Genomic DNA, 23,806 nt, shown 5'->3' on the forward strand with positions numbered 1-23,806 from the left:
TAAGTCTAATCAACTTGAAACTTAGTACAGTCGATTCCACTTAATTGCATACCGCTTAATAGCATAATTCGGTTAATTGCATACTTTTCTCCTGCACAAAACCATTTCCCGTTCATCTAATGTTAAATTGTACGGTTATATGCATAGCCCCACAAGTGGCATTTCGGTTAATTGCATACAAAATAATCGCCAGCTAGATATGCTTAGTTAAAACTGACGAGATTTTTGACCGGAAACAGCAATTTGGTAAGTATATTTTTCTTGAATGCATCATAATTTTTAATATTATTTCATATTTACTTCTGTGTTATTTAAATAAAGTTTTAAAACAGTTTCTTTCGTGTTTATATGATTATAAAAACGTGCTCGATGTGTACACAGGTAAAGTTTCCCATATTATATTTTAAGCCTTGAGGTCATAAAAATGTCAATCAGCTGATTTTTGTAAAAACACAACCATTCTATGATCTTCTATCTCAAAAGGTGTTAATTATTGATTGCATTTCAAACATTGTTCATAGATTACATTTTGGGTGTATTTTTAAAACAATAACGCCTGCTAATTATCAATCATTATCCAATGTGCAATCTCGTAATTTGGCTAGGGGTGATCTACATTTATATTAAATATTACAGGGCATTTATATATGGTTGAAGAATTTCATACATCAATCTTTCATTTTTAATATTTTTTTAAAAGAACATTTTCTTAAAATTATTATATTTTCTCACTTTGAACACTCGTGTCCAGCAAATAACCTGTGCAGGGCCCCATTACCTGTTTTTAAAAACTGCTTTGCATATATATACGAAACTAACGAGGTTAAAGTAACAGTGTTACATCACTGTGCAATTGGTAAATACTGCATATTAAAGGCAGTTTATTACACATTTATTGTGTCAAATGATTATAAACTGTGTAGCATTGTTCAACAGTTTGTTTTAATCAAAGCGTAACAATATAATTTGTACATCCGGGTCATAGAAACAAATCTATTTTAGAACAATTTTATTTTCGTATCTCAGGTAAAGGAAAATTGGTACATAAATAAACTAAAACTAAATGTGTTTATAAACTTTATTGAAAGAATAAACAATGAAATAAAATGCATGACACTAGTCAAATAACTTTTATTAGAATAAATAATCATCCAATATGGTGTAAGTGGATTATGGACATTCATCTTTCTTCAGGATTTCCTTTACTGATCTGCACTATCGATGTTATTTGACTCCGTATTTTGGCATTTCGGATATAAGCATACTCCGCTTTATTGCATAATTTCGTCTGACAAATAGGCTATGCAAATAACCGGAATGTACTGTATACATGTTCCCTATGATATGATCTTTCAAATTTTAATGCCAAGTTTTTACCCCAATTTCAGGGTCCAATGAACATAGTGAATGGTAGTGTCTGCATCAGGTTATAGTTTTGATTACTGTTAACCAACTTATGCGAGCGATTAATTTTCGCAACTCGCGAGAAAAAAAATAACGCGAATATAAATCGTCGCGAATAATTAAATCGTTATTAATCTACATCAAGTAAATAAGAAAATCACGAATTTTTAAAGGCCTGAAATGGACTAGAATTGGTAAAATGCAAAATAAAGTATCCGCGAATATAAGTTGGTTTACAGTAAGTTGAAGTACAATCAACTTTGAAACTTAGTATGTACACATGTTCCCTATGATATGATTTTTCTAATTTTAATACCATTTTAGAGTTTTGACCCAAATTTCACGGTCAACTGAACATAGAAAATGATAGTGTGAGTGGGACATCCGTATACTATGGTCACATTCTTGTTTAAATTGATTAAAAATGTCTAGTTTTTATTACTCTCAGATGTATATTAGTAATTTGGTAAATATGAATGAAATAAGCGTCCTTTTCATAGCTAGAAAATTATAGAAAGAAGTCTCAGATGTTTATGTGTGGTAGAACCAAAATCATTTGCAATCTTTCTGCCTTTGACTTTGTAGTACACAATATTATTAAGACGACATTTGCTACAATTACTGTTTTTAGCAAACATATGATCTTAAAATTCTTAAAATTTAATCAAAGTATTCCATAAGGGCTATTCCAGAAAAAAATGTATGAGGGGGGGGGGGGGGGGGGGGGGGGGGAGGCACATTATATTAATAATACATGGGTGATGGGAATCAGAGCAACTTTTCACACTATAATGCACTATAATACTCAATTACAATTGTCTGGGTGGCGGGTGCTGACAAAAACTGCCTTCCAACCCCTCCATACATTTTTTTCTGGAATAGCCCTAACAAGAATTTGAACCATTTGTTTCAAAAGTCAAATATATTTTTGTTTGAATTTTATACAATTTTCTATTTTCAGATAAAAGTTTGGCAGCTTCCTGAAGACACAGCTAACCTGACAGAGACCATATCAGATGTTAGTCCTGCTGTAGTGTTACCTGGCCAACAGCGTAGGATAGAGAATGTTACATGGAATCCAGTCGCTGATAACATATTGACTGTTACCTCACACAATACAGTTAAATTGTTTGATGTATCTCAGGGAACAGAAAAATGTTGTAGGTACCAGTTTTAATTCAGTGATGTTGAAGTTTGATTGGATATAAAAGCTACATGTAGTTACTTGGGGATTTATTATATCATTTTTAAAGCATTTCTTTGGTAAGGGTCTTCCACAAAATTGTCTTTAGAATTATTTTTTTATATAAGCATACTTTTGCATAACCAAATATTCTAACATCCATGAAAATTGGTACCAAAAAAAAAATGCTTTCAATTGTGATTTTCTGTCATAAATTTTTACAACTGGAATAATTAAATTGCAATTTTTGCCAGAGGTAAAGTCTTGGCAATAATAAATGCACACACTAATTTCCGAAATAACAGTAATCATTTGTTTTGCATTTAATTATAGGTATAGACAGTCACAAAGATCAAATACAAAGTGTTAGCTGGAAAGGTGATGGAACATGTATAGTGACCTCATGTAAAGATAAACTTCTCAGAGTTATAGATCCTCGTTCATCTACTGTGCAACAGGTGTGTGATACACAAGAAACTTTTTGTTTACTTTGATTTTAGTATTTGGTGGCACAAGAAGAAACTTAGATTTAAAGACCTTATAAAGCTGAAAGTATGATAAATGTGTCAAATTACAATCTTTTTCGATATTTTTGGACATTAGATTTCTTACCTCTTCCTACTTTTCTAGGAATATTTTCTGATTCCTCTTGTTAATTAAAAGATTTCAATGGGCTGTCCATACAAAATATATCTTTTTATGCCCCACCTACGATAGTAGAGGGGCATTATGTTTTCTGGTCTGTGCCTCCGTTTGTGCATCCGTTCGCTTCAGGTTAAAGTTTTTGGTCAAGGTAGTTTTTGAAAAAGTTGAAGTCCAATCAACTTGAAACTTAGTACAAATGTTCCCCATGATATGATCTTTCTAATTGTAATGCCAAATTATATTTTTGACCCCTATTTCATGGTCCACTGAACATAGAAAATGATAGTGCGAAATTCAGGTTAAAGTTTTTAGTCAAGGTAGTTTTTGATGAAGTTAAAGTTACATCAACTTGAAACTTAGTACACATGTTTCCTATGATGTGATCGTTCTAATTTTAATTCCAAATTAAAGTTTTGACCCCAATTTCACGGTCCACTGAACATAGAAAATGATAGTGCGAGTGGGGCATCCATGTACTATGGACACATTCTTGTTGCATGATGTTTTACTTTGTCAGTTTGTTGCATGGCTCACGTTTTCATATTATTGCCCTGAATGAATTAAATACATGTGGAAAAAAAACATGTGGAGATCAAAAAGACAGTAATCAAATGACAGCTACAAAATTGAATTACTGTGGATTCATTTTTATTCGTTGGATACCAATTTTCGTGGATTTTGTGGGTACAGGTAAACCACGAATTCAAATGTTCAACGAATAACATATTTCAATAGGCTTTGTATACAGAGATTGGAAAAATCACAAAATCAAATATCCAAGATTATGCAAGTTTTCAGCAATCCACTAAAATTGATACTCACGAAAATAAATGAATCCACAACCAAAATTAAAAATCAAAGAGGGGCAACTATCATCAAAAGTTAAAAAAGCCAATTCAATACTACTGATTCATTTATATTGGTGGGATACCAACTTTCGTGGATTTCGTGATTACAGGAGAACCACAAATTCAAATGTTCAACGAAATACAAATGTTCTTAGAGAATGAGTGCACACTTTGCCAAAACCACGAAATTAAAAATTCACATTTATGGTGGTACCCAACACTTGCACTAAAATTAATTTGGCTCGTTTAATTTTCATTAAATTTTGTCAAAGTAATTTAAAAAATATATAAAAATTTCAAAAATTTTGACCCAACCGTTTTGTCAGAAAAATTACACTGGTTATATAGCAGTTTGACAAACACCAATTTTTATCATTGAGAAGCTTAATATTCCTTTTACAACACAACGTAATCAAAACGTTTAGCTGACTTTACAGAGTTATCTCCCTGTAGTGTTAGGTACCACATTATGTAAGTATTTCTCAAACCAAGAAAATTGGTTCCCACGAAAATAAATGAATCCATAATAATCAACTAAATCCTTCACAAAAACTTAAAGCTTGAGCAATATGAAACTCACCAACATTTTGACGTTAACTGGGTGTATCTAGAAGGATCAGCAGTTCTAGAATTTGTTTTGTTAATGATGTTTATATTTCTCTCTCTTATGTTACAGGAAGGATCTGGACATCAGAATATAAAAGATTCCAGAGCTGTCTGGTTAGGTAATAAAGACAACATAGTTACAACAGGATTTGATAGTGTAAGTAGCTGTATACCATGAAATAGTTATCTTCCTAACTGCAACTTAAGATTTTAACAGTTAACTGGTAGTATTTGGCAAGTGTTTGTAACCTAGGTTTGTTTTCTCTCAATGGATTTATGACTTTTGAACACTGGCATACATACTACTGTTGTCTTTATTGGGATAATGTAAAATTGTCAGTTTTCCTCCTGAAGGTTGTGGTTCTCTCCACCAATAAAATCTGATGGCCATGATATAGCCAATAACGTTCTTTTGTCATTTCTGATTAAGATTGAACACTGATATTTTGTTATGTTTATAATGTTTCATTTCAGTCAAGAAATAGAGAAATTAGTATCTGGGACAGTAGAAACTTGTCTTCTTCTTTAAACACAGTATCAGTTGATGCATCCTCAGGGTAGGTTTATCTTACAGACAGCCTCATCAGTTTATTGCCAGACATGTGTGGGTTAAATCTCGAATTTTTATTATTTCTCTTAATAATATAAGAAGATGTGGTATAAGTGCTAATGCGACATTTCTCCATCCAAGTCACAATGTGTAAAAAAGTAAACAATTATAGGTCTAAGTACAGCTTTCAACACAGAGCCTTAGTTCACACCAAACATCAAACTATAAAAGGACCTCAAATTGTGTAAAAATTCAGACATGAAAACCAAAACCTTTTTTTTTTTAAACATTTAAACTAGTTTGTCCAAAAAAGATTGAAAAAATGGTGAGAAAAAGATAAGATCAACAAACAAGAGAATATTAAACACTTCTTAGAAAACTAAAGTCTGAGCAACACTAACCCCACTAAAAACTGGGGTGACCTCAAGTCCTTCTGAAGGATAAGCTGATCCAGCTCTACATTTAAGGTTTAACGAAGATATCAGCAATCAAAATTTTAAAAAGACAAAAAATTTACCTAACTTATGATATAATGATAATATATGATACTGTTTATTCATTATTACTCAGGGGTACTTATTTTTCCTTGTGAATGTGGAAACCACAAATTTGAATGTTCTATAATGTACTTATTTCTGTGTGAGATTTGTATGCTGTAGTTATAAACACAATGTAATCGAATCTCCAAAATAGTACAACTTTTCCAGAGCGTTAGAAATTTGTACCCACAAATATAAATGAATTCACAGTATTTCTAACATGAAATTATTTTGCAGGACTTTAATACCATTGTATGATGCTGACACTGGTATGATCTTCTTTGCTGGCAAGGTATGTAGAATAATACCTGTTAAATTCTCCCTCGCCCTGCTCGTCCGAATTTAAAGTATTTAATCTCTAAATTCAATAGGCTATAAACAAGACAAACACAGATATAGGATTAGTTGCTTGCAGTAACATCTTATTTTCTCTTGCGATTCAATATTTTATTTTACTTTATTGTACATATTTCTCCGATTGAAACAATATATAAATACATGACATATAACATTGTTCCTCTTTCGCATTGTTTCTTTTTCCTCGGCTAATACCTCCAACGCCTGTACGTACAATAAACACAGCAGCAACTGCATATATACCTATGTGACCAACTTCAATTCGACGTAACTGCAAGCACCTTCGATACTAATACATTTAGATGCCAAAATTTATATAGTACCATTTAACCCCACCCGTAAAAACCGCCAAAACTTTCCTTGTGCCTTATGCACCTAACATCAAATTTATAAATAGTACATACTGTTACAAAACCAGTATCCAAACTAGTTATACAAGTTCCCATCTATAAATAATTACTACAAATAGAAAACAGGAAAAACCCTATTTCAAACGAAATAAAATACATTAATTGAGGCTGTGAAAATATTTATGTTTTCATGCAATGTTTTAGTCTATAGATTTAAAATTATTTTAGTTTAAAACACAATTATTATTGAAAATTCTGTGCCATGTTTTGGATGTTGGGCAATTACCAAACTAAAGGAATTCCAATGAGTTATCTCCCCTTTACGCACAGAAAGTATTTTATTTTCTTAATATACACAAACAAAAAAAACAAAAAATCAGGAATCAAAAATTTATAAAATTTTCTAGAGAACTCAATTCTATTTATTGTTTATATTAGTAAAAAGAAAATTTAAATTATTTTACAGGGAGACAACACAATCAAATATTGTGAAATCACAGACAAGACTCCATATTTACAGGAAAGTAAGTGATTTTAATTTGATTAAAGTAATTCATCATCATGAGATGAAATTTCATACTTGGGGTGGATTCAATTACTTCCATGATTACCTAATTTTTTTGTGGACTGAGGGAATATTATCTATTTAAGGATATTTTGTAGATTTGCGAAAGTTTACATACAAGCCTATAGAAAATATTTCCATTTCCATTCTCAATTTTATACTTTGCTGAACATTTAAATTTTACCTTTTCACACAAATCTGTAAAAATTGGTACTTTTGATTTTGCACTAGACAGGTTACAAAATCATAAATATAAGAAGATGTGGAGTGAGTGCCAATGAGACAACTCTCCATCTAAATAACAATGTGTAAATAGTAAACCATCATAGGTCAAAAAACAGTTTTCAACACTAAGCCTTGGCTCACACCAAACACCAAGCTATAAAGGGCCCTAAAATTGACTAGTGTAAAATCATTCAAACAGGAAAACCAAATGTCTAATCTATTTATTTTTTTTAAACGAGAAACAAGAAATACTTAATATGAACCACATCAACAAACTACAATCTGCGAAACTTGCATATTAAAATATAAACCATATGATAAATATTTTGGCATAAAATGGCATAAATGAAAAAGTCTGTGAAACTGTCGCAATGTCTTTACCAACTAAACAATTTGACGTCATATGTATACTCACGATGTAAAACATAAAACTCTAGACGTATTTATACCTTTCTTATACTTTAGATTGGTACATTTTTATCAAAAGGAGATTTTGAAGCTCAAAATGTGACTACCTTGTTTATTTTTTGAGAAATTATATTCCACAAAAAAATCAGTTTAATTTTAATCTTTTCATCAATTTAATCAATTTAAAAATACATTGTAGACAAAATGCGATTAGCAGAATTCAAAATGGTGGCTTACTGTTACGGACTGGTAGAAAGTGGAATTTGCCCCTTCAAAATATTTGTAAATGTCCAATGAAAACTATCGTTACAAACAAATTGCATTAGAATTAGGAGACAACCACTGAACTTATACTACTTAAGATTTTTTATTGTAAATAGCGTATTGTCTTTCAGCAAGATTGTTTCTTACATTGTTTTGTTACACATTTATAGAATTTTTTAATTGGGAAATTGCCAATTCATTATTTTTTTTAGATTCAGTAGCCTCCACTGAACAGATAAAAGGAGCAGGACTGGTACCTAAGTTAGCATTAAATGTAATGGCAGGGGAGGTTAACAGAATACTGATATTGACCAAGTCAAATGTTTTACCTACTCCCTATATAGTACCCAGAAAGGTGAGTGCATTTAGATGTTAGAATATTTTGATATATATTCAGGTTGAAGATGTAAGGATTACACATGAAAAAGAATTGCAGAAAATATTTCTATGAATGAAAATTTAATTGCATTTAAGAACAGGCTGGTTCTTAGATGTTTGGCTAAATCTTATCACAGAAACAGGCAAAATGTGCCTTATTTATTCAATTTCAACATTTGTTTTTGTTAGTCAAAAACATTCAATAAAGGTTCTATAGTTATCCCAATTCCTTTATTACCAGGCCCTTATATATCTTCCTGTTTGTATTTATTTATAACATCATATTTTATGAAGATTGGTAAATTCTTTTCAGTCTTACAAAGAATTCCATGACGATCTGTTCCCAGACACACCTTGTGGGGAACCAGCATTATCCACTGATGACTGGTTCTCTGGTCAAAATGCTCAGGTATGTTAATTAAGATATACATGTAACAGTCAACCAGTTTTATAAAAACAGTACATTTAAGTATGGCAAGTGGTAAACTGGACCCCTGTTGTGTTCACTTATCGCTACACTGACAACAGGTATGGCCTAAATCCCGTGGTCAGAATTCTGACCACAGGATTTAATAATTCGATGAGACTAGTACATCATGGGCTATGTTTAATTATGTATTATACTGATAGCAAATCAAAGAAAAATTAGCACAATTATTACCCTACTGAGTTCTTAAGGGAATAAAAGATACCGGCTCAGTTTGTCAAAAACATGTTATCATGCTCGTTGGTCATTTATCTGCGCTACTACCATGTGGTAAAATTAGCAGATACTTGTTTATTTTGCGGCATCGCTGTATTAACACTTGAGGTCAATTTCCTATCACTTTAATTGGCCAATTTTATTAGCGAATCGTTGAATTTGTAAGACTCATCCAATTAATGCCAATGTGACAGTAGCTCCAACCCGTTCCTTCGGTGCAAAGCTTTAGATAGAACGGCGGACCAGTTTAGGCAAGTGGTAACTCATGTAGTCTTAAAAAAAGTGGCAAAAGATGCCATAGGGACAATCAGATATAGGTCAGGAATGTTAATACTATAACAGTAAAGAAAAACAACAAATATACAAACAACTAGAAAACAATATAGAGAAGACAAGGCAATTCAAATCCTACCAAAAACTTTGATTTTAAATTACCATTAGCAGTTAGAAATTTCAATTTCATCTACAAATATTTATACAAATACAAGAACGAAATCATTGGGTGTACAATTTTAAGTCACATATATGTGAAGGGCTGTTCCATTTTATTATACCTAGAGGAGTCCTTAAAAATAAAGTAACCTTCTTTAGGAGCAAATTTAGAGTCCTCGTACTTTCAAGCATGTTTAACGTTGTATTTTGTTCTCACCTGTAGTGGCAAATTCAAGCTGCCTTACCCTGGGTCCTATGTATGTTTTTATGCAACAGCTCTAATGACAAGTCTTAGGATTAGAATAAAAGAGATTAACCATTTACTATTTTATTTTATCATTATTTATTTAAGGAATGATGGTAATATTTTTTCTGTCTATGAAGAAATAACAAAAAAATGTGGTGCACACTGAATAACGTGCGTAGCGGGTTATTTAACAGTGTGCACCACATTTTTTATGTTATTTCGAATAGACAGAAAAAATATTAGTCATTTCTTATAATTTAATTCTAAATTCCATTTTAAATCGTAGAAAACCATGAAAAAACATTGATGACGTCACGGTCACATGACTAAATTATGTCTATGGGCTGATATGAGCCAATCAGAAGACGCGTTACATCCAAAATTATATTATATGTACATAGTAAATTTACTTTTTTAAAGGTACAATGTACAAGTTTAGATCCAGCAAAGAGAAAGAAAAGGCAAACAGGAAGTAGGACAATAGGCAGCAAGGGAGATAATCAGACCAATAGCATCAGTAAAACCAAAGAGATTACAAAACCAAAGGTAGCATTTTAATTCTAATTATAATTTTATTTGCAAATTACACCCATATGGGTCAAGCAAACACAAACATATCTAATACAGATTGCGAAGAACTACAAAAACATGAGAAAAAAAAAACAGTTATAAATGTAACAGGGAGCGACATTTTCAGAATATGTTAGAATGACTTTAGTGATGTAATAAAAACAATATTATTTGGAGATTTTTTTTTTTTTAAAGGGAGATTAATTGAAAAAAAAATATGTTTTTGATTTTCACTGGGTTTACAGCTATTGCGTTTAAAACAACTGTATTTTCATTCATAAACTATAAAAATGAGCATTACATATTTTTGTAAATAAATGCTTATTGAAATAGAATCACTATATAAATGCAAACTGCTTTTCTGGATTTACGCTCAACAGGAACACTCACATCCAAATGTTTGATTTATAAATAAGAAAAAATATCTTAAAATAGTTAAATCACTACAATAAGCATTTTTGTTTTTGTTTTGAATAAATGTTTTTTTGAATGTTAGATTTTTTAATAAGAATAGTTTTTCCACAATAATTTTTTGCCATTTTAATCAATTTTCATATGTGTGTTAAGTGTGATGTATTTATTTTTCCAACAGGAAACAAGCAAATCTGTGATACAAGAAACCCAAGACATTCCACAAACCTCAAAACCAGAGATCTCAGGAAAAGATACATCAAATGTCATTCCAAAACAAGCCACACCAACTAAAGTAACTACAGACACACCCACCAAGGAAAGTGCTGGCACACCCACCAAAAGAAGTTCAGACACACCTAAGGAACAAAGCCCTGCCTTAACTTCAGCTAATAAACCTGTCACCAAAGTATTTACAGGTAAAATTTGATAAGTTTATTTTGTTTTGAAAAATTGTTCATGCTATATTCATGTTTGTTGTTAACAAATTTCAAATTTTAAATAAAAAAAAGTTTTGAAATTGAAATTTTCCTGTATTGAATGTACATTATACACTTATCCCTGTTTGTCCACCATAACTGGACATATCAAAGATTTCCTTAAAATTTTGACTATTTAAAAAATATCTGACATTGCAATGGAAAAGTGGTTGTTGTATGCAATAATAGTTCAAGTGGTGCAAATTCTGTGGTAAAATAGAACATATTTCCAAATAGAGATAAGTTGTATTGTATCTCAATCAATACAGTGGTACCTATACTACTGATAGAAGAGACCAATTTTATTGAGCTGCAACTTTTCTAAAACCATAGGGATTTTTTTTTTATTTTAAGTTTTTTTTTTACATTGAGTCTATGGGAGCAACATTCTGACTTTAACAGTGCTTAATTAAAAATGACAATAAAATCTTTAGGGTAGGCAATTTTTAAGCCGAAAAAGTAGGGACGGTAGGGTTACTGGAACCACACATATATTTTTATTTGGCCTAACATAAATTTATCTAATTGTTGATGTATTGATATCTTTAATTTGCAGCTGTTAGACAATCAAAGTTCAAATATCTGAAAGGTCACACACTACACAAAAGTTTGCATATAGATAATATACGAAAACTTTATCATGGGGTACCAGGCGAAAGTGACATGTTTTATGCTAACCAAACAAGATGTGTAGTACCAGTGGAAGGAGCTGGTGGCCTTCTCTCTGTTCTAGAGGTAGGTATGCTATAAACTTTGGTGTTTTTACCTCATTGTTAAACTATTTATACAGTTGCAGATACTGTGAATTCATTAGCTTTCATGAGATACTATTGTTCATGGAATTCATGGGTATAAGTGAACCACAGATTTAAATGTTCAACAAAGTTCAAATTTTCTTTAGGCTAATATGCAAACATTGGCAACGTTATCAATATAAATAATCAAATTTCCACAAACAAATAGTTTTTCTTTGATTCACAAAAAAATTGAACCAATCGAGAAAAAATGAAAAACACAGTAATTAACAGTCAGCTATAAAAGACCCTGAAATGACAAATGTAAAACAATTCAAATGAGAAAACTAACAGCCTAATTAATGTAAAAAAAAATCATTTAAAGCACAAAGACAAGCTAAAAGGGCAACAGGTGTATCATGTGCTTATAGCGCAACTCTTTAATTTATTTGCTCTTGATATTAGGTTACTGTCACAACTGCCTTTACTCATGATAACATATTATTTGTTTGTACTTGTTTTTACAGTTCAATAAACCAGGAAGATTAGCAGACACTGGGACTCCAGTATTACAACATAAAAGTAAAGCTACTGACTATGTGTGGGATCCATTCAATGATAGCAGACTGGCTGTGTGTATGTAGATTTGTATATTCCCTCCCCTTCTTTAGACATAGACCTAAAATATGATCCCCTGACAGGAACCAAGTTCTACAAGCATTACGTGATTGTTTTAACTTTGGACCTGTTATTTGAAAGTCAATAATAAAGACAGGCTGTAGAGAATTTTATGTCCCATTTATGGTCATTATGATTTCTGGTCTGTGCGTCCGTTAGTTTGTCTGTCCCTCCGTTCGTTCGTCTGTCCCTCCGTTCCTTCATTTTCTGTTCATTAGTCTATTTGGCCCGCTTCAGGTTAAATTTTTGGTTTTCGATGAAGTAGAAGTCCAGTCAACTTGAAACTTAGTACAGATGTTCCCTATGATATGATCTTTCTAATTTTAATGCCAAATTAGAGATTATACCCCATTTTCACAGTCCAATGAACACAGAAAATGATAGTGCGGATGGGGCATCGGTGTACTGGGGACACATTCTTGTTTTTTTTTTTAGTTTACCCACTTCTCCCTCAGGCACCTGTCTCTAAAAATAAATTACCTAAATATTTTCAATGTTGAAATATTTTGAAAGAAATGTTACAAATGATTCTTACAATAGAAAAAAAGGTGTGTTTTTCCCCTTTTTGTACTTAATTTAATGTAGATTTACAAAACAACACATTTAAGAGAGGTAGGCAACCTCAGAATCAAAATATAACAGAATTGCACATCCCAAAGACATTTCTCACATATGTTAGTTAGGTTCCTTGTGTTATATTAATGTATATATGTAAAAATAAATTCAGAGCCAAGTGACTTCACACTCTAGACCTCTAAACAATAGTGATGTCCACATTTTCTGCCCTGCTTCTAGTGAGATGATGTTGATTTGTTCTTGTCCTAATTAATATATAACAATACCAGTTTTACTGCACAAGATGGGTATTTCATTGTCTTTTCAGTAATGTTTAAAGCCAAAATATTACAAAAAAATCTATACCAATAAATAGTAATGGCTATTAAAACCAAACAGGTACATTCTGAACTGAACATGATTGTATATTTACTAATGGATATTAAGTGAATAATAAACAATCAATTAAACTTTTATTCCTTAAAATAAATGATTAAAGATTAAATGTATACCTATTTTCTTTACTTTTCAGCATGTGATGATGCTAAAGTATGGATATGGAACATACCAGAGGGAGGACTTGCAGAAACAGTTACAGAACCTTCCATGTATCTTAGGGGTAACAATCAATATTCAGACTTTCAAGTTCTGTAATTTATATTCCCAACTTTGACTTATATTGTTCAGTGTTCTCCCCAAAGGCCTTAAGGCTATGTAGTACCCTGGTGCTATACTTTCCACCATGGTGATATTTGATTTTATGATTTTATGATAGAATGTTAAGGGCCCAGATGTGGATTTTATCGCTACATTGAAAACCAATTGGTGGCCTTTGGCTGTTCATTGGTCAGGTTGTTTTCTCTTTGACATATTCCCCATTTTCCTTCTAAATTTTATTTTTAATATTTGTAGGACACACAGAGAAGCTGTATTTTGTCAGATTCCATCCATTAGCCAGTGATATACTTGTTTCATCAGCTTATGACTTTACTGTTAGAATATGGGATTTAACTGAAGGCAAGGAAAAACTACAGCTCACAACACATCCGGATCAGGTATATTGTTTAATATTATCAATTCGTATATTAAAGTTGAAATCCAATCAACTTGAAACTGAGTACACATGTTCCTTATGTTATGATCTTCCTAATTTTAATGTCAAAATTCCCCATTTTCACAGTCCACTGAACATAGAAAATGATGGGGCATCGGTGTACTGGGACACATTCTTGTTTTATTTGCATATAAGCCTAGAGAAAAAATTGATTTCTGAAACATTTAAATTGGTGATTCACCAGTACCTGTTCCCACAAAATATATACATATTTGTATCCCATGATCAATAATGATATCACAGTATATGATTAATCATCCATACAAAATAGTAGTGAGTGGTTTATCTCCCTTTGTAGGTTTTCTGTGTAGCCTGGAGTCCTGATGGGAGATACCTGGCCACAGTGTGTAAAGATGGTAGAGTCAGAATATTTGATCCAAGAAAGTCACCAGATGCCATAAAGGTACGACAAACTATAAAAATCTGTTGCATTAATCTTCAAATTATACTGAGGGCCTCTGTATAGAAGTGGTCTAATAAACTACTGTATCACTAGCCTGTGAAAAGTGAGGTTCTAAATTTGAAACCCTACATTTTGGTAGTGCATTGGGATCCAAATCTTAATTGACTAGTTTTTGCAATATTGAGATAAATTCTGTTCAAGTCATATAAAAATTTCAAAATGAGAGTGTAAATTTTTAAAACCCTGACACATTTATGTAATTTTTGTAATTTCTATGCATTTCAAAGGTTTACTTCTCTCTTGCAAAAATTTTCCACACTCCCTGACCAAAATATATACAATGTACATATATTTGAGAGACTTGAAATTTCAGGCTAAAATCACAACTTTTATGAATCTACCTATCCGGATCAAGGCGCAGATCGAGGTCAAAAGCTTCTGAATAAATGCTTGTAGAGAAAGAATAATTCATGAAAGATACCATGCTAATTATTTAAAAAGTTAAAAGGCAAAACAAAGTACAAAGTTGAAGAGCATTCAGGACTACCACAGTATTTCGGTCAATTTACATTACCCGGTATTGTTAACAATTAATTTAGAAACATGACGATAATAGAAGTCAACACAGAAGTGTAGATAAAATAAAACAAATTCAAACTTTTCCACATTCCAGGAAGGAGAAGGACCAGATGGACCAAGAGGAGCCAGAGTTGTTTGGGCATTAAACGGGAAATATCTGGTTATAACTGGATTTGACAAGTAAGTTTGTATCTTGTTATTATTGCATTTTAAAAGAAAATTTGGAAAAAATGTAACAAAAGAAAGCATTCATATATTGACAACTTTCATTTTTTGAGGAACACTTTTATTCTTGTGGGTATTTGATTGCGTGGTCATGAAAAAGCCTGCATATAAAGTAAAGAAATTTGTAGATTGTTGATAGCTAACAATTTTGGTTTACCTATACCAATCCAACTGGCAGTGTTTATCCCTGAGCATCATGGTAATGTAATGCTGTCTGAAATTATCTGAAATTATAGAAAGTGTATGGATGTAATGCTCTATTTTCTAGAAACAAGAAGGTATTTCATATTTCACTGTTTACCAAGATGACATAAAAAAAAAATCTAAGAACACAATTTAATTTAAATTCAAACATATTTATTTATAGTAGATTGGGAAACAAGTTTTGCAACTTATATTAATCCCTCTCCACTTTGCGGGTGCAAGTGCTGCCTTGTAGCGGCATTAGCCTACTCTTTTTCGAAATCTACAAGGGTGTCTTTAACGTGCAAGAGATATGGCTCTCTCTTAACACGGGTCAGCCATATATCGTCCCCTTCCGACGGACTATCATCGTTTTCTCAAGACCATACTCGCAGATGGTGTCAAGGGAGAGCCGAAAATTGAGTTCCTGAAATTTTCATCCCAAACGGGAATCGAACCAGGAACCTTTGTGTTAGTAAGAACACAATTCGCTTGCAACTAACAAGCTGAATTAAATGCATATTCAAGACAAGAACATTCCAATCATTAAGCAATAGAAGAAAGAACATCTTTGTAGAAGATTAATATTTAATGAAAAAAGAAAAAGAAATTGAAAATTATTCTGAGAATTTTAATTTATTTTTGTATCATTTCTTGATGACGAAAAATGTTTTTAAGAAAAACGGAATTTAATATATCTTTTATTTATTTCAGACTATGCAGCAGACAGCTATACGTTTATGATGTAGATAAATTGGAATCTCCTCTGTACATTCATCAGTTAGATTTTAATCCTGCAGTACTGGTGCCCTACTATGATGATGATAGTAAAACACTGTTTGTAACAGGAAGGGTTAGTAGTAAACTGGATACCAGACTATGTAGTTGACGGCTATATGTTTGTAACAGTAAAAGTTAGTAGTAAATCATCCCAGGGACATTTTATGGACACATCTAAGACTATTTGCCTTGTGCACTATAAAGTAATCTTTCAAGGGATGATTTAGGTCAAGTCATAAAAGTCAGCAGTATTAATATATTAAACACCAAACCCTTTCCTTCATGTTTAAATCAAAATTTTATATTGTATATCATGAAGAGTGGAAGCAAAAATATATATGCAAATCAGATGTGGTCATTTCCAATGTTTTTCCTTACTGGAAATGAACCCTGAAGTTACATTTACAATCTTACAGACAAGAAATTGATAAAAAAAAAAAAAAAAAAACCTCTTCCCAACTGAGGATGTCCTGGGTATAGGTGAACTATGAATTCAAATGATCAACAAAGTATTCATTTTCTATATGTTGGTATTCAGACCTTAGCAAAAGCATTTTATCAAATATCCATGAAGATACTATTTTTCCTCTATTTTCTATATATGTTGGTATTCAGACCTTAGCAAAAGCATTTTATCAAATATCCATGAATATACTATTTTTCCTCTATCCATGAAAATTATTTCCCATGAAAATAAATTATTCTACAGTTGTATATTTATTCTTTTTTAACAGGGTGATGGAGTTGTCCACAGTTTTGAGATATCCACAGAACATCCTCACATCTTTCCACTGTCTCCAGTCCAATTTGACGGACTCCACCAGGCTCTATCATTCCTACCCAAGACATGCTGTGATGTAAAGAAAGTAGAGTTTGCTAAAGGTTGGAGGTTAACAAATAACACTGTTGAACCAGTTTCCTTTACACTACCCAGAGTTAAGGTGAGTCAATAGCATATATTTATATTTATTCAGAGATTATATGAATTTGAGTCGTATATAAGGTCAAGTGAAACTAATGCTGTATGTGTTTCCCTAGGTTGCTGTCTTGTTGACACATACAACACAGCTCCTTTTATCCTGCCTTGAAAAATATAAGAATTGATTATAGTACTCAAATTCTGAATTCAAGCAAACAAAATACTTGATTTGGTGTTTTGAGTACAGTTCCATGACCATCAAAAAAGTTGAATGGAATTAGGATGATGTGTACCACTATTTAGTTACATGTGGAACAAATTTAACCCTTATGTGCCTCTTTGATTTATGTTCCTGATTTAAGGTGGTACCTAACACTACAGGGAGATAACTCTGTAAAGTCAGCTAAACGTTTTAATTACGTTGTGTTGTAAAAGGAATATTAAGCTTCTCAATGATCAAAATTGGTGTTTGTCAAATTGCTATATAACCAGTGTAAATTTTCTTACTAAACGGTTGGTTCAAAATTTTTTAAATTCTTATTTTTTTGTCAAAGGGTCAAAGTTAATACTTTGTCAAAATTTTATGAAAATTAAACGAGCCAAATTAATTTTAGTGAAAGTGTTGGGTACCACCTTACAGGTTTTTGATTTTCTAATTTTACTCTTTAGACTGAATATTTCCAAGATGATGTCTTCCCTGATACCAAAGTAATAGACAAACCAGTTATGACAAGTACAGAGTGGTTGTCAGGGGCCAATACTCCTCCAAGAACTGTCAGTCTGAGACCAAAGGATATGAAACCATGTAAGGCTTATAGAATTTTGTTTATTTGATATAAGAAGATGCGGTATGAGTGCCAATGAGAAAACTCTCTCATCCAAGTCAAAATTTGTAAAAGTAAACCATTATAGTTCAAAGTACAACACAAAGCCTTGCTCACACTTCACAGCAAGCTATAAAGGAATTCAAAAATTACTAGTGTTAACCCATTCTGCTTTTAGCCCTTTCTAGGCAACTTAAAGACAATTTTCTTTAAAAAAAGTTATGTATTGATTAAATAGAAGTTCCCTGTTTTTCAAGACTTTCATACCAATATCTACTGTCATTTTTATACTCATAATAGTTGCAAAATTAATTGGTTGACTGTCATCTATAGGGTGGTTTTCAAAATTTTATAAGATTCCTAAAAATTTCTACAACAATCTATCTGCTATTTCTTTATAATTTTCTGCAATTAATATATTATTAAACTATTTTGTTGTAGTAAGTGAGGCACCTGTAGAGGCTCCAAAAGAGAGGAAATATGAAAGTTTTAATCCTGATACATACAAAAGTGATGAACAAAAGAAAGAAGAGGTAAAAAAATATGATTTCAAATCTTGTATTTACTGACCATTCATTAATATTTGTGGCCAGATACCAATTTCTTGGATGCAGATGCAAAAATGAAAACAACAGGTTATGAATTTCATGTGTCGGAAGCCTTTTCCTGGAATTACCTTCATCAGGAACTGTCAACACTGAGTATTTTTAAAAAAGCTAAGAACCAATGGAGTTGAATAAAGTACAATTTTTTTACAGGCTTGTATGAAGACATTTGTTAAATCAGGAAATCAAAATATCTGTGAAACATTCAAATTTTCTTGGTCCATAAAAAATTGAAAACCACAATAATTAATGAATCCACATTATAGGATTTTAAAACTTGAATTGATAAATTTTCACAATTTTCAGTCATTAAAAATTAGGGATCAATTGTTTTTAAAAGTAAAACCAGACATTAATACAATGGCTTCTTTTTGTTGAGCCTTCGACTTTAGTAGAAAAAGCGAGACTAAGCGATCCTACATTCCGTCGTCGTTCGCGGCGGCGTCCACAAATATTCACTCTGTGGTTAAAGTTTTTGAAATTTTAATAACTTTCTTAAACTATACTGGATTTCTACCACACTTGGACAGAAGCTTGTTTAGGATCATAAGATAGTGTCCAGAAGTAAATTTTGTAAAAATAAAATTCCATTTTTTCTGTATTTTATATATAAATGGACTTAGTTTTTCTGCGGGGAAACATTACATTCACTCTGTGGTTAAAGTTTTTAAAATTTTAATAACTTTCTAAAACTATACTGGATTTCTACCAAACTTGGACAGAAGCTTGTTTATGATCATAAGATAGTATCCAGAAGTAAAGTTTGCAAAAATAAAATTCCTTTTTTCTGTATTTTACTTATAAATGGACTTAGTTTTTATGCGGGGAAACATTACATTCACTCTGTGGTTAAAGTTTTTAAAATTTTAATAACTTTCTCAAACTATCCTGGGTTTGCATCAAACTTGGACAGAAGCTTGTTTATGATCATAAGATAGTATCCAGAAGTAAATTTTGTAAAAAAATAAATTCATTGTTTTCGTATTTTACTTTTAAATGGACTTAGATTTTCTGCCAGGAAACAACACATTCATTCATGCACTCTGTGGTTAAATTTTAAAAAAAAATAATAACTTAATTTCTTATACTATTTTTAATTTGTACCAAACTTGGACAGAAGCTTGTTTATGATCAAAAGCTAGTATCTAGAAGGAAATTTTGTTAATATTTTGTACCTGTGTATCTGTATTTTACTTATAAATGGACTTAGTTTTTCTTCCAGTTAACATTACATACAGTCTGCAGTTAAAAGTTTTTAAAACATTTATTAGATCCATAAACTATCCTGGATTTTTACCAAACTTGGACAGAAGCTTCTTACAATCAAAAGATAGTATCAAGAGGAATATTGTTATTGATTTTTTTCCTCATTTTTGTTAAGCCTGCGATTTACAGCAAAAGTAGGCGAGACACTAGGTTCCGCAGAACCCTTACAAATTTTTTATACAAACTAGTATAATGAATGCCTTTCCTTATGGTTTGTGAATGTTATCAACTAGATACAGAATTCATTTTGAATTTGAAACAGTTGAAGTATTGCATTATGGGAGCTTACTGGAATTTTCACATAGAGTTGTCTCCTCTTTTTGAAAAAGATGGAAATTCAAACATGGATTCAGATTACTTTTTTTTCTATTTTTTTTTAAAGTAGAAGCTGCTATTATTGTGAGGGGATATCAGAACCAGATCATTTAATTTTATTTAAATGACAAATTATAAAAAGATCTATATCTATCATTGAGTGATGATAAAACTTCTATACTTATTGTAGCTTCTTGATGCAGTGACAAAGAAGTTAGAAATAAAAGAATCACCCTTACCACAAGATTTAGCAGAAGGTGTTGACGATGATGAATGGGTAAGTCATTAGATTTCAAGAGTTGGTTTAACTGTTGGTTTATACATTTGTATTTCTTTAAGGTGGTACCAAAAACCTTGAATAAAATTAATTTGGCTCGTTTTATTTTCATTAAATTTTGACAAAAATATAAAAATTTCAAAAAACTAGAGCCATAAACTTTATCCGAAATTTTTCATTAAATATTAAGCAGTTTGACAATCTTTTGATCATTAGAAGCTTGATATTTACTTTCAATAAAACATGATTAACATGATTAAAATGTTCCACTGGTTTTTACAGAGTTATCTCCCTCTTAATAGTCACATACAAAAATTAATAATCAGGCTTAAACTCTTTTTTATTTTTATGCCCCACATACAATAGTAGAGGGGCATTATGTTTTCTGGTCTGTGGGTTTGTTTGTTCGTCTTTCCATTCGTTCGTCTGTTCGTCAGTCTGTCCTTCCATTCGTCCCACTTTCAGGTTAAAGTTTTTGGTCAACGTAGTTTTTGATGAAGTTGAAGTCCAATCCACTTGAAACTTAGTACACATGTTCCCTATGATATGATCTTTCTAATTTTAATGCCAAATTAAGAGTTTTGACCCCAAATTTACGGTCCACTGAACATAAGAAGATCACTATATAAGTCCTCAGTTATTGAGGGTGAAACATATGTGAACATTTTTATTTCATACAGGTGAAGTGAAAAGAGTATTTATTGATATTATCTTGTTTTTTCAGGGTGATGATTGATTTGTGGCAGAACAGAGAAGAGATGTTTCATCATGTGTCTAGTTGAATTTTCTTCCACGAATAGTTAACAAATATTGTTAGAAGATTGAAAGAAAAACAGTACTGACACTGGACAGTTCCTCAAATATTTGTTAACCATTATTTTCGCTAACTGGGGATTCTTAAAACTTTCATATATAGCTATTTTTAACTCTGATTTCATACCAAAATTGATACTGCTGCAATGTCCTAATCCCACCAAAAAATTATGCAGGAAAATGAAATTATGGGACCAAAAATAGCAATTTTTATAGCAATATTATAGTCAAAATAGTGAGTGTTGAATCATTCTTAACTTAACAATGACCAATGAGGAAATTTTAAATAATGTATTGAATCATATGTTTTTGTTGACCTTAACCTTTTGACTGTTTTAATAAGCATGTTTTGGTGAAGATTTTTTACAAAACATTCCATCTTTTTTTATGAGCAATGTATTATGTCTATGACATTTAATTGTAAACATTTCAAAAATTTTGTACTGATTTTTTTTATAGAGAATAACAACAGAGAAATACTTGAAATCTAATATTGCCTTATTATTTTTTTTAGGGAAGAATTATGGATTTTATATCTTACAATTTTTGAATTATTCCCCCTTTGTCTAAAATTTTTCTTTGCTAGAACCTTAATTATTGACTGTGTTATTGAAAGAAGACTCCTTTCTTGAATTATTTTTTTTAATGAATATTGACCATGTGAAAATGGTTCAATTCCATATTGACTTATTTTTAAATATTTCTTGAAACCCTAAATTGACTATAGTCAATATTTCTAAATTGTATTTTTATTCTGGATTTTACTCTTTAATATAATTGAATTGTTCCCCTTTATCTAAAACTAACAGCACTTGAGAAAATTTAACCAAATCAAAAATAAATGTGATTTAAAATAAAAAACAATAATATTTACATAGAAAGGTGAATATTTTCATAGGATATCATTTGTTCCACAAAATAATAAACGTGACAAACCAGACCTGCATATTTTCTCAATTTTAATAACATAAATCATAAAAATCCTCCATTAAAAATCTGGATACCTCAGAACAGGCATTGGAAGAATAAAAATGGTATTTAAGCACATGTTTAGTCATTCAAATCACTCAAATGTTAGGTTAAACAAAAATAACATTTTTAAGGGTGTCTTTTGCTGACAATCCCAGGAGGAGATTTTAAGAAGTTGCCAGGAATGTTTGAGCTTCTCTATTGAATAGAAATTCATTTGCTCATTTAACATGTTTAATTTTTGAATTATTTTTTACAGTATTTTATAATGAACTTTAATTAATTATATACACATTACTTGTTATATGAAATAATTTCCAGTCTATAGACATTTTTACTGGACCATTAACTTATTGTTGCCTATTAAATTATATTTGTTAATAAAGTGCAATATTTAAATTCTACAGATATTGTTTATTTTGTTTGTTACTGGTTTGTGATTGCTTATGAAAGTTCACCCTCCTTGAATTCATATTTGATAGTGCTACTACATTTGTTGAGGATATAGATGGGGTCCACAGAATAGGAGGATATTGGGTCCAAGACTACAGACAAATGGGGGGGGGGGGGGGGGGGAAGAATAGATTAAAAAAAGAAAAAAAATAAAGAAAAAAGGATAAAAAATAGAAAAAGTGAAAAAAATATTATAAGAATAGAAAAAAAGGACAAATAATAACATAGAAAGTAATACATGGACAGAAATTTCTGTCATCATTGATGTTGCCAGAACTATTACTATAGGTTATCTATTAATTGAATACTTCTTTTTGTAACTTTATTAGGGTGTAAAAGCGTTGACCGAATTACATTTTGTATGAAGTGCTTCATTCTAAAAATGTGAGCACAGTCAAGGCTTTTACAACCCTATGAAGTTACAAAAAGAAGCATTCAATTCTTATAATTACATTTTTTAGCTAGGGTCATGAAAACACGATTTTTATCAAGTTTTTATTTAATTTTCCTGTGCACTTTATTATGGGACCTTGTGTACGGTGCTTTGCTTTTGCGCCACTTGTCATTTCATTTGCGCCAAAAAAATCTTTCATTTACGCCAAAAATAAAACTTTTCATCTGCGCCAATAATACAGGTAAATAAAAGTAAATAGAATTTTTTTTTTTTTTTTCAGAAAACACTTTAAAAAATAGATAAAAATCTAAATAATAAAACATATTCCTTAGAATTCAGTCATCTAAAATCATACACAAGGTATGTTAAAACTTCGTTGAAACACAGTTTTGTTACTTTGAACATATTTAAAAAGTAGTAAAATTGCAAGACAGTTGTATGCATTATACACTATAGTAAAGTTATAATTTTGTCCATATCAGTTGTTATTCTGGCTTTGCAAGTTTTATGGAACAGCTAAACGATTTTTAATATGATGCATATGATAAGCTATATA

At 31.1% G+C, this 23,806-nt stretch overlaps 1 protein-coding gene across 5 annotated transcripts in view; it reads left to right on the forward strand.

Moving 5' to 3' along the window:
• The window catches only part of LOC139486266 (coronin-7-like), a 29,472-nt gene extending 6,665 nt beyond the window's left edge, over positions 1-22,807 (forward strand). For all 5 annotated transcript variants that reach the window (XM_071271067.1, XM_071271069.1, XM_071271070.1 and 2 more), the window contains 22 exons: positions 2,366-2,564; positions 2,921-3,045; positions 4,757-4,843; positions 5,161-5,243; positions 6,013-6,067; positions 6,949-7,006; positions 8,157-8,299; positions 8,636-8,731; positions 10,125-10,250; positions 10,867-11,104; positions 11,721-11,899; positions 12,426-12,534; positions 13,664-13,750; positions 14,044-14,186; positions 14,544-14,648; positions 15,322-15,407; positions 16,350-16,488; positions 17,150-17,356; positions 18,004-18,139; positions 18,600-18,691; positions 20,535-20,621; positions 21,346-22,807. In XM_071271067.1, the coding sequence (XP_071127168.1) occupies positions 2,366-2,564; positions 2,921-3,045; positions 4,757-4,843; positions 5,161-5,243; positions 6,013-6,067; positions 6,949-7,006; positions 8,157-8,299; positions 8,636-8,731; positions 10,125-10,250; positions 10,867-11,104; positions 11,721-11,899; positions 12,426-12,534; positions 13,664-13,750; positions 14,044-14,186; positions 14,544-14,648; positions 15,322-15,407; positions 16,350-16,488; positions 17,150-17,356; positions 18,004-18,139; positions 18,600-18,691; positions 20,535-20,621; positions 21,346-21,357 (2,592 nt within the window). In that variant the 3' untranslated portion in view covers positions 21,358-22,807. The remainder of the gene's footprint in view (positions 1-2,365; positions 2,565-2,920; positions 3,046-4,756; positions 4,844-5,160; positions 5,244-6,012; positions 6,068-6,948; positions 7,007-8,156; positions 8,300-8,635; positions 8,732-10,124; positions 10,251-10,866; positions 11,105-11,720; positions 11,900-12,425; positions 12,535-13,663; positions 13,751-14,043; positions 14,187-14,543; positions 14,649-15,321; positions 15,408-16,349; positions 16,489-17,149; positions 17,357-18,003; positions 18,140-18,599; positions 18,692-20,534; positions 20,622-21,345) is intronic.
• Positions 22,808-23,806: the final 999 nt, after the last annotated feature.

This window comes from Mytilus edulis, chromosome 8 (genome assembly GCF_963676685.1).
Source record: "Mytilus edulis chromosome 8, xbMytEdul2.2, whole genome shotgun sequence".
Classification (NCBI taxonomy): Eukaryota; Metazoa; Mollusca; class Bivalvia; order Mytilida; family Mytilidae; genus Mytilus; species Mytilus edulis.